Source organism: Monodon monoceros, unplaced genomic scaffold (assembly GCF_005190385.1).
Source record: "Monodon monoceros isolate NGI ecotype Baffin Bay Population unplaced genomic scaffold, NGI_Narwhal_1 Super_Scaffold_21, whole genome shotgun sequence".
Lineage (NCBI taxonomy): Eukaryota > Metazoa > Chordata > Mammalia > Artiodactyla > Monodontidae > Monodon > Monodon monoceros.
In genome coordinates, this window is record NW_021703778.1 from 1,159,727 (window position 1) to 1,171,482 (window position 11,756).

General features: G+C 39.7%; 1 protein-coding gene across 3 annotated transcripts in view; it reads left to right on the forward strand.

The window, feature by feature from the left end:
• WAC (WW domain containing adaptor with coiled-coil) overlaps positions 1–11,756 on the forward strand; it is an 84,956-nt gene that overhangs the window by 67,238 nt on the left and 5,962 nt on the right. For all 3 annotated transcript variants that reach the window (XM_029239458.1, XM_029239457.1, XM_029239459.1), the window contains 5 exons: positions 3,916–4,161; positions 5,552–5,674; positions 6,535–6,683; positions 9,701–9,819; positions 11,314–11,500. In XM_029239458.1, the coding sequence (XP_029095291.1) occupies positions 3,916–4,161; positions 5,552–5,674; positions 6,535–6,683; positions 9,701–9,819; positions 11,314–11,500 (824 nt within the window). The remainder of the gene's footprint in view (positions 1–3,915; positions 4,162–5,551; positions 5,675–6,534; positions 6,684–9,700; positions 9,820–11,313; positions 11,501–11,756) is intronic.

Here is an 11,756-nt window from a genome sequence, read left to right on the forward strand (position 1 = left end):
GTTTAGCTTTGCTGTCTTTGATCTTGCCCTTTCTCCACTAGTTCTCTGTGTTTGTGCTAGATTTTTAAAAATTTTGTTTTGGTTTTGTTTCCTTTTGTTTTTTAAAGTTAAAAGGAATCTGGGAAGTTCTCTCTTTTTTCATAACCAACAGGGTGTGCCAGAATCACCCATAGAACTGGAAGTTCACCATATGCTCGGACACCTCAGCCCCGCCCCATTCGTTAGAGCTGGGGTGGAGCCCTGGTATCTGTTTTTTGTTTTTAAACTTGGATAAGTCTTATCAAAGTCAGACCTTTTAAAAAGAGAAATTCTGGCCTTCAGAGATGTTGCTTGCTCAAGGTTCCCGTAAGTATTGAGTAGTAGTAACTGGTTTCCATACTGTTCATTAATAATCTCTCACAAAACTGCAAACGAAATTCCTCCTCAGGATACACATACGTATCATTGTTACCTTATTTCTTTGTGGTGATATGTATCTTCTGTTTTGGAGTGTTCTCCTTTTCCTGGATTGAATGGCAACACTGAAGAATTTTCAAGCCTTTGTTAATTTTTCAAATCTGTGGATAGATTTAGCAGCATTGAAACAAATTTGGAAACAACTTACACCTTCTCCAACTCCTATCATTAAAGGCAGAGGAAAACCATAGTAAACGTAACAAAAGGGTCATTTCAGAGGGATATAAGTACTAATTTAATTGTTCATGCAGGAAGTAAAAACAGAGAACTTGTTTCATTCTAAACATCATTAAGATGCCCCTAAACTGTTTATTCCTTAAGCTGAACCTTAAGGTATATGATCTGGAGAGAACTGCTGCTATAGTCTATAATTGCCTCGTAAAATGTAATAACTGACACAAGGAAGTAATAAACTTTTCACAAGGAAGATCTTATTTCCTTCGTTTCTTTTCTTTTTTTTTTTTTTTTTGGCGGTACCCGGGCCTCTCACTGTTGTGGCCTCTCCCGTTGCGGAGCGCAGGCTCAGCGGCCATGGCTCACGGGCCCAGCCGCTCTGCGGCATGTGGGATCTTCCGGGACCGGGGCACGAACCTGTGTCCCCTGCATCGGCAGGCGGACTCTCAACCACTGCACCACCAGGGAAGCCCACCTTCAAGTTTCTTTATACTTGTTTATGATTCCAAAACAGCAAAGCTGAACACGGTAGGCAATCTGCTAGACTTAGAGACCCTCCTTTAAAATGTGTGCCTTTTAAAATGAAAATATCTGCCTTACGGAAATGAATATGTCTTAGACCTTCTGAGTGGATCATGCGAGATCAGCACATCCGTGAAATCTACTGAAAGCAGCTGTTGTCCCTATAGGTGTTTTGACCATTACAGTAGTGTAAAAAGGCCGTAGAGGAGGGTGTTCTTTTTTTTGTTTTGGCAGTAAACTTGCTATTCAGTAGTAATTCCTGGCTTCTTTGGGGCCATGATGATTAATGAATGTTTAGTTCCTAGAATTGGGAGTGAAGATTTATACTTATTAGGTAGTGTAATATTCAAATGTAGTGTTCCTGAAACTTTTATACATCCTAGTAGCAGTCTTAATTCAGTTATATAATGTATATATGAGCTTGAAAATCTCCAAGAAATGGGTATATATGGGAAATTCAAGAGCCTTTCAGCCAAGATTTTAAGAGACTGTATGAATATCTTGAATACTCTAGTCTTAATGTCGTTACCCATGGGACCTTGGTTTCTAATTCTTTCCTCCATTACAGTGACTGTATTAGTAAAATTTCATGGTATAAAAATACCAGTTTATGTTCTTTTTCCTGTTGGTGGACATGTGTTTTGTTTCTAGTTTTGTGCTAAAATAAAAAGAGAAGCATAACACTGTTATGAGAATTGTTGAATATTTCTCCAAATTGATGTACATTAGAGTTTCTCTAAGGGTGTATACCTAAGGGGAATTGCTGGGTCGTGAAGTGCATGTAGCTCCAATTTTTCTAGATAATGTCAAGTTGTTTTCCAGTGTGGTTACATGAGTTTAGTCTCCACCTGAGATGTTAGGTGTTTCCATTACTACTTGAGAACATTCGGTATTGTTAGACTTTGGACATTTTTGTCAGTCTGATGAACGTAAAAGAATATTCTGTTGCTTTTTAATTTGCGTTTTTCTGATTATCAATGAAGTTGAGCATCCTTTGTGTTTTTTAATCCATTCACGATTCTTCTGTGAATTGTCTCCTTGTCTTCTGTTCACCTTTCTATTGTTTAGTCTCTCTGTTTTGATTTATAGGAGTTCCTTAAATTAGTTTGGTCACCAGTACTTTGGGTGTAATTGTTTTGCTCTTTGTTATTTTCTGCATCCTCACATCAAAGTTATTTTCCTGTGTTTTCATCTAGTAGTTCTAAAGACTTAAATATATATACAGAAGTCTAACCTGCCTTAAATTGGTTTTGTTTTAAATGTTAAAGTTTTTATGTCTGGCAAGGCATGTTAGTAGCTGTGTTATTTTTTTTTTTTGCGGTACGCGGGCCTCTCACTGCTGTGGCCTCTCCCGTTGCAGAGCACAGGCTCCGGACGCGCAGGCTCAGCGGCCATGGCTCACAGGCCCAGCCGCTCCGTAGCATGTGGGATCTTCCCAGACCGGGGCACGAACCCACGTCTCCTCGTTGGCAGGTGGACTCTCAACCACTGTGCCACCAGGGAAGCCTGCTGTGTTCTTTCTTTAAAGAATTTTGTGGCTCTTACTAGCCCATACGTCTTCAAAATAAGTTATAGAATTGGCTTGTCAAATGCTACCAAAATGCTGTTGGGCTTTTAATTTCAGTTACGTTGAATCTATGTAAGTAATTTGCAAGGATGGCTTTCGAAGGATAATTTTTTATGCATGTTTAATACTTTTTAAACACTGAGGTTGGGGTCTTGTGGGAGTTTCTTGCTTTTAAAAGTATCTTTTTTAGTGCTAATAATCATTAAGTGATACAAATAGAGGTAGTTCATTACTTTATATTTTTAAATCCGAAAGATTTAAAAGTATGTAATTCTAAAACTCAGTTGTAAGGACAAAAGTTCAAAGTAGGAGTCTCCTCTTAGGCATCACATCCTTAGTCCATTCTGGGGTTGCTCACCACCGTGACTATCCTTATTGATATTAAGGCTGTTGTCATGTTTAAGTAGACTGTTTTTGTGCTCATAAGCATTTTCACCTTATTTTATGATGCATAGAAATTAAGTCTTGGAGAACTGTATTGTCCCTTTATATCCTAATGGAAGCTTATTTGAAAGTGTAGTTAATACAGGACAATACCCTGGAGATATTGTGGGTTCAGTTCCAGACCACCACAGTGAAGCAGGTCTCACAATAAAACAAGTCAAACAATTTTTTTGGTTTCCCAGTGTAATATAAAAGTTGTATTTACACTATACTGTAGTCTGTTAAGTGTGCCATAGCATTATATCTAAAAAACAAAGTATACCTTAATTTAAAAAGAATGCTGTTGGAAAAATGGCACGGAGAGACTTGCCCAATACAGGGTTGCTGCAGAACCTTCAGTTTGTTGGCCGGGGGGGGAAGAAAAAGGCAGCAACTGCAAAATTCAGTAAAGGCAAAATGCAGTGCAAGAAGGTGCGCTTGTGCATGTGTTTGAGACAGCACTACTAATGGAGTGTGGCACTGTGAGACTCAGACGTGGGCATGCTAGAGTCACCGCCTTGCCAGGTTTTGTGACTTCAAGCAAGTTATGTAATCCTTTTCAGTTTTCTCATCTATGAAATCAGGATATGAAATGTCTGCCTCATATCTAGTCGGCCGGATGTTTACTGAGCCCCCTCTGTGCTACCTTGTAAATATTAAATGAGCTTACTTGAGCTAGGTGCCTGCCACGTGGGTGTTGCTTGCTTGATGTTGGTTCCAGTTTCCTCTATTGAAGTCATGTTTTTCAGCTTTATTATCTCCTTTTTATTTAGAATCCACATCAGGAGACAAATCGGTGTCACACTCTTGCACAACTCCTTCCACGTCTTCTGCCTCTGGACTGAACCCCACGCCTGCCCCTCCAGCCTCTGCTTCAGCAATGCCTGTCTCTCCTGTCCCACAGTCACCAATACCTCCATTACTGCAGGACCCAAATCTGCTCAGACAGTTGCTTCCTGCTTTGCAAGCCACGCTGCAACTCAATAATTCTAATGTGGACATATCCAAGATAAATGAAGGTAAATTCTCATTGTGATAATTTCTACAAAGTTCAGCTGCATTGTGCAAAATTATGTAATTAGTAAAATCCCCAGTATAGGAATGGTATTTGTTTTGTTTTGAAATTCACATTTGAACTTCATGCTTTGGAGTTTATATCCCCCATAGCTTAAGGTCTTTGTTACTATAATTGAATTAGCAATACTTGGATTTTCTGTGTATTTTTCAAGACTCGCTGCGTACCTGGTAGTTACTGGAGATAACTGTTCCATCAGCTTAATATATATGGGGAATGTTTTTTTTCTTTTTAAGTGAAAACAGAAAAAAGAATATTTGCTAAAACTGATACGGAAACACCTGGTTTCTAACATAGTTCAAGCAATCTCATGTACATCGGTAAATGATTATTTGGAATATTTAAAATATGCTAATTACTAAGAATAGGAATTCAGGTAGTTCTTAAACTACTTAAACACTTTTGAGAAGGGAAGTAATGGATAACATTATGCTATTTTTCCTAGTTAATTGCATTGTTAATTCCAACTTTGCTTCTCAGTGTACCACTAAAGTGTTTGGGCAGCCACCTCAAAGAAGTCTGAATAAAAGTGGATGTAGTTTTTAATCCGTAAACCATTCAGATTGAAACATTAAGCCTTATGAACATTATAAAATTTTCTGTGTGTGTACACTTCCACATAAGTGGTTAAGTTCTTCCTTTACCCTAAAAATGGAGCTATCTTAGGCTAGTTGGTCATTAATCTTCCATTCTTATTCTCTTCAGCATTTCTGTATTTGTTGTTTGATAGGTAAACATTTTACTCGGCAAAGTGGGGCTTTTAAACATTTTGAAGAAATGATAGCCTAGGCAAATGTCAATAATAAAAGGTCTTATGCTTCAGAAATACATGGTATTGCAAAGTACTCAGCCTTTAACATCCATTTTGAAAGCTTGTTGTGGGTGGGTGTTGATGTAGGGTTTGAGTGCTCAGCTGGTGTAATGATGCAATCGCATGAAATAATTGCTGTTTACCTAGTTAATTCCAAGTAATGTACTAAGTACGTTGCCTATGTACGGATAGGTTTCTGGTATAATCAGAAGTTCTGGTGAATACTCTGCTGTTTTAAAAGTCTCATAGAGGAGTTTCCTTTAACTGGACACCTAAACTTTACTGTAAAGGAAACTCTACTGTTTTATTATATAAACCCATTAAATTCCTTTGCCTTTGCCTCAGATCACTTCACATCTCTAGGCTCATTGTATTACTCCTATCTTCTAGACTTTTATTTTGGGAATTCTAGTATGGAAACACTCCAGATTTTTTCTGGGTTCCTTTTGAGTTTTCAAGTTGTAACTAATACCACATATGCCACTGTGTTTTTATTTGAATTTAAGACGTAATATGTTTATAGTTCTTACAGCAGCTGTGACCCAAGCCTCATTGCAGTCTATCATTCATAAGTTTCTCACTGCTGGACCATCTGCTTTCAACATGACTTCTCTGATCTCTCAAGCCGCTCAGCTCTCTACACAAGGTACTTATACTCTTAGATGCCTCTAGAATTGTGTCTTGGTGGGGGCAGGTGGGATTCGTAGCAGATTTTTCTTTAGTCTTTGAAGAGAGCGTAGCTATGATATTGATTTTATTTTGATTTTTTAACACTGCTGTATACAAGTAGTATTTTTCTTTACCTTTCTAGATGAAACAAGCTTTTGACATATATCTTGCACTGTTGCCATCATATCTGCAATATAATCTATATTTAAGTCGTTAGTGAGATATTTTACTCCAAAGCTAAAATAAACTATGATATAGCCTCAATCTTTGCGAATTGCTGGATCTGTTTTAAGAGTTGAAGTTTGCTTCAAGTTGGTGTTAGATGGGTTTTGACGAGAGGATGCAGAAACGCGCAAGCCCTGCCTTGAGTTAGCCAGCCCTCTTCCCCGTGCAGGAGCCCAGCGGGGACAGGGCACGAAGGAGCACGTGGGGAATGGAAGGGTTGCCTGGCTTGCCCCCAGCCCCAGCGCAGAAAGCCGCCGAAGCAGCAGGAGTGTCTGGCCTACTGGCGCGCAGTGCACATGAGGGCCGCCAGCCCTTGGGCGGCCTCAAGGGGCGGGGACCTGAGGGGATGGCCAGGCCTCCTCGTAGGGTGAGGAGGAGGCAGCGAGGGCGAGGTGAGGCCTTCTGGTGAGTGCGTTCTCAGACGCAGTGGGGGCTGCACTGGGTGTGCCGGTCTTGCTCAGCAGCTCATTTGGTCAGTGTGACCCCAGCAAGTGCTTAGATGCTGACTTCTTCAGATAGCTGTTCTCTCTGGGGCTGTGGGGCGCGTGGAGAGATGTGCAGATCTCCTGCACATGAACTACAGCGGCTTTTGGTTTATTTCACTCTTCACAGCCCAGCCGTCTAATCAGTCTCCGATGTCTTTGACGTCTGACGCGTCATCCCCGAGATCCTATGTGTCTCCGAGAATAAGCACACCTCAGACTAACGCAGTCCCTGTCAAGCCTTTGGCTAGTACTCCTCCTGTTTCATCACAGCCCAAGGTATGTCGCCCTTGAGGGAAATTGGGAAAGACACCACTTCTGGTTAAAGCAAGTTTCATAATGTTTTAGAATATTGGAGAAAAAGCTCTCTTTTGGGAATGAGGTAGTGGTGGGATGAATGACAGGTGAATGAGAATAGGTTTAGGTTAGACTCTCAGTTGATGGCTTGGAGGAGGGAATTGCATCTGTGCCACTTTTATACACCGGTTCTCTTCTCTTCATTGGCTTTGTGGATAAAGAAGGTATACTAATTGAGTCTTAATATTTGTAGAATTTTTAGACTGAGATATCAGAGAACATGTTTTCCAGTGATTTTCTCCATACTTTTTTTAACATCTTTATGGCAGTGTAATTGCTTCACAGTGGTGTGTTAGTTTCTGCTTTATAACAAAGTGAATCAGCTTTATGTACACATATATCCCCATATCCCCTCCCTCTTGCATCTCCCTCCCACCCTCCCTATCCCACCCCTCTAGGGGGTCACAAAGCACCGAGCTGATCTCCCGGTGCTATGCAGCTGCTTCCCACTAGCTATCTGTTTTACATTTGGTAGTGTATATACGTCCATGCCACTCTCACTTCATCCCAGCTTACCCTTCCCCCTCGCCGTGTCCTCAAGTCCATTCTCCACGTCTGTGTCTTTATTCCTGTCCTGCCCCTAGGTTTTTCAGAACAATTTTTTTTTTTTGATTACGTATATATGCATTAGCATATGGTATTTGTTTTTCTCTTTCTGACTGACTTCACTCTGTATGACAGACTCTAGGTCCATCCATCTCTCTACAAATTATAGAAATGAGTCAGTTTCTGTGCTAAGAGCTTTATATGTATTATATTAATTTTCACATCAGCTACTATTTGCTTCATTTAATAGAAAATGAAATCTTCCGTTAAGTCTGATGTTTGTGGTCAAGTCAGATTTTGAGACCTAGGCCTTTCTGAGCACAGAACCCATTTCATTAATACTAAGCTACACTGCCTGGTTGTCCCAGCGAAATCACGTATGGCTGGCTCCTCAGAGCACGGTTAGAAAGTTGCTGGTTTCTGTTCTTACTGGACTGTGAACAGGACCTTACCATGCTACTGCCAATTTTATATTACATCCTTTGAGTCTTACACACAAATTCATAAGCGGTTCCCAGTCACACTCATTCTTTGCTTTGTAGCATACCACCAGTAAAACTTGAGCTGTTTGGAAGTTGGAATGTACAGGTTTAAATTTTTTTTTTTATTAACTCTTACTGGTAACTATAGGAGGAAATTCTTTTTAGTTGTAAAACAGTGGGCTGTTTGAAACTTCCATGCCAAAGAACTCTTTATTCAAATAAAATCATAAGGGCCTTCCCTGGTGGCGCAGTGGTTGGGAGTCCGCCTGCCGATGCAGGGGACACGGGTTGGCGCCCCGGTCCGGGAAGATCCCACATGCTGCGGGGCGGCTGGGCCCGTGAGCCATGGCCGCTGAGCCTGCAGGTCCGGAGCCTGTGCTCCGCAACGGGAGAGACCACAACAGTGAGAGGCCCGTGTACAGCAAAAAAAATAAAATCATAAGCAGAAGCTTAAAAATAAAAATGTATTGAAACAGCTTGAAATCGATGGTGGGCCGGCTCTTAGGTCTTCTATTGGCTCATCTTTCCTACATTCCCTACATCAGCCATTTGTCTATGTGTGTTTTTGGAGTCAGTCTAGATTAAGTTTTTAAATTTTGAGTTACAATTGTTAGTTTTTTGTGCAGTTCCTTACTGTTTGCCTGTATTTTGATGGGAGAAGAATTAAAAGGTGAGTTTTAGCAAAAGAGACCTTATTCTTAGAGCTTACCATCTTGCGGTGGTGTTCTAGGAGTACGTGGCACGAGTGGCAGTGTTGGGTTTACCGTCGGTCCTAACATTGTCACTTCAAATCCTTTTAAGCAGGTGGCTCTGAGTTTTTTGCATTAAAAACTTACAAGTTGTTTTTAAAAGTAAGTGGACATTTGATCTCACAAAAATATTCTTTATAAAAGAACATGCTCTTCTATATTCAGAAGTAGCAGTGCTAACCAGAGTTGTTTGGGGCGATATTATCTCCCCCCGCCCCCATAACAGCCTCTGCTGCTGAACGGTGTGACTTAATCACAGGTGCCTCCGTCTGCCTTCGTGCCTTAATTTCGGGCTTCCATTTTTGACTCCTTGTTTTCTCCCTGCCGTATCTGAATGTGAATGATGCTAGGTTGGCCAAAGAGTTCGTTCGGGTTTTTCATAACATCTTACAGAAGAACCCAAACGAACTTTTTGGCCACCCTAATATATGTGTCCCCACTGCAGTCATGGACCTCTTGGTCTGCCTGTATAGGGTGACATCTCTTTGAAGCCCGCTCCAGTTGAATTGTGTATGGGCCGTAGCTCATTCTCTGATAGACCGGTGTATACATTCTCTTTGTATGTGGTTGAAATTTGAGCAGCTGTATTTGTATGATGTGGTAACGTATTTATTTTTATTGATACAGGAATAACAGTAAATCAAAAGAGGTATTATAGTGTACTGGAAAGAAAACTGGGCTCAAAATCAGGAGAACTAGTTTCTTATGCTGGTTTGCTAAGTAATTTTTTGGCCCAGGGCTGTTTTATGAAATTAGATCTAAGTCGCAAAACTTGACTTTCTTCTAACTACCATGACCTTTGGAAACTCATTTGATTCTACTTCTTTAAACCTCTAGATTATATAAAGTGTTTAAGATTACTAACTAGACTTAGAGGAGTATGTGGATTTCGGCCCTAAATGACAATAGTTTAACACAATTATATGTGGCTGTATCTCTTATACTGATCTTATTAGGTAAGGACTTCTAATACTAATCTTATTAGGTAAGGACAGTTAGGACTACTCTTGTTACCTTAAAAATCACTGAATAGAAATAATTGGGAAGATAATAGAATAATAATAGAAATAATTTCATTGGTAGAACTTTTCGTTCTTATCTAGTTTTCATGCTTTTTGTCTCTGTGGCAAAAGCCTTGTCTCACCAGATTTTGATGTTTCAGGTTAGTACTCCGGTAGTTAAGCAAGGACCAGTTTCACAATCAGCCACACAGCAGCCTGTAACTGCTGACAAGCAGCAGGGTCATGAACCTGCCTCTCCTCGAAGTCTTCAGCGCTCAAAGTAAGTTGACGTGGTGTGTTGAGGCCACGTTGTTTTTTTCCTTAATATGGCATATTGCCATATTGTTTGGATATTATTTTATATATATATATATGTAGTAGAACTTGATCTTGGAAGAATCCGTGAATAGCTTAACCATAGTTTTGTGTATTACAAAATTTACAAAGGCAAATCTTACTACAATAAGTAGATTGTCTCTAGTAATGAATCCTGGGTTAATCTGAAGAAAGTGGCTCTTTCTTTAGAATTTTACTTGGTGAACTATGATGGGGGAGTAGTAATATGTGATACTTGTAGAGGGCACATGATTTTATACTACTTCATTAGTTGGAAATGATACCATTTTTAACCTCCTAATAGCAGTTTTAGATTTGAATGTATTGATAAAGCCAAATATCTCACATCTAAAAGTTGGGCCAGTATTTTACAACTGGTGTGTGTGTGTGTGTCCGTCTGTGTCTGCGCGCGTGTGTCTTTCCTAATAATAGCCTCAACTCTGACCCTGTACGGATTGCTTGTCAGATATAGAGCTGTATTGTGTTGTCGGTTTTCTTTGTTAATTAACTTTAAATGATTTTAATTTGATTGATTTTCCTGTTTTTATTTCTTGTTATGAGGTGGCAACATAATTCAACTGTTGTTTTTATTGTTGTTTTCTAAACAAGCATTTCAGAGCATATACATCCACATGAGAGTTGTTCCCTTCAAAATGATCACTTTGGGAAGCTATCTACTGCAGCAGTGTTGCCATTGCTCAGAACATTTGGGGGAAATTCTTTTTTTAAATTGGCATTAGAGGCTGCAGTATAATTGTAAATATCCTCAGTGGTGAAAACGCTTCATCCCTTGGGAGACTTAGTTTTTGGAAGTAACTGATGTGAAGCAGGTAGGAGATCAACTTGAGTGATTATTTATATCCCCGAATCCTAGCCCAAGCCATACAGTTTTAGAAGAAGATAAGCAACCTCAGAGTGTTGCTTTTTTTGGTCTTATTTTGCCACTAAACTCATTCATTGTTTTGCAGTAAAAGTGTTTTGCTTCACATTATTTCACCCTCTGATTCAGCACTTTATTCTGATATTAAACAGTCAAAGGCAGTGTACTTTTTCCCCCTCCATATCTTCATGTACTTAAGATAGAATAATGTGCCTTATATCTACAACTGTTCAAATGTGACCATTGCTTAGTTACATGCTTGTGTTTGTAGTATACAAAGTCAACAGGTTCTGCTGTCAAATTTGGGAGAGTACTGATACTTTAAATTCAACTCTGATGTTAATGTTAAAGGGGCTCTTTTAACCCCCCAAAAGTGTATTAGGAATACACGATATAAGTATACTTCGGATTTTAAGTTCTATTTATTTGATGTTAAAATAATAAATTTTTGTTAGGAATTTGTGTACCTTTAAATTAATGAAAGGTATTGACAGTGTCTAGGATACCCAGAGACCACTTGTAAACATACTACACATTCAACAGTGTTTTCTCTTCTAGTAGCCAGAGGAGTCCGTCACCTGGTCCAAATCATACTTCTAGTAGTAATGCATCAAATGCAACAGTTGTACCACAGAATTCATCTGCCCGTCCTACGTGTTCATTAACACCTACGCTAGCAGCACACTTCAATGAAAGTCTCATCAAACATGTTCAAGGATGGCCTGCAGATCATGCCGAGAAGCAGGTATGTCACGTGATCACAGCAGGTGTTTCACCTGTGGGTGACTGGCAGCTTAATTCTACCTGGAGAAAATCCAATCTGGACCAGTGGATTCAAGCTGTATTTAAAGCAACGAATTTCCAGTTAGATGGTCTGTGGTCCCTCTATAAAATGTTCCAGTTAGTTTGTCTGTGGTTCCTCTATAAAATGTTCCAGTTAGATTGTCTGTGGTTCCTCTATAAAATGTTCCAGTTAGATGGTCTGTGGTGCCTCTATAAAA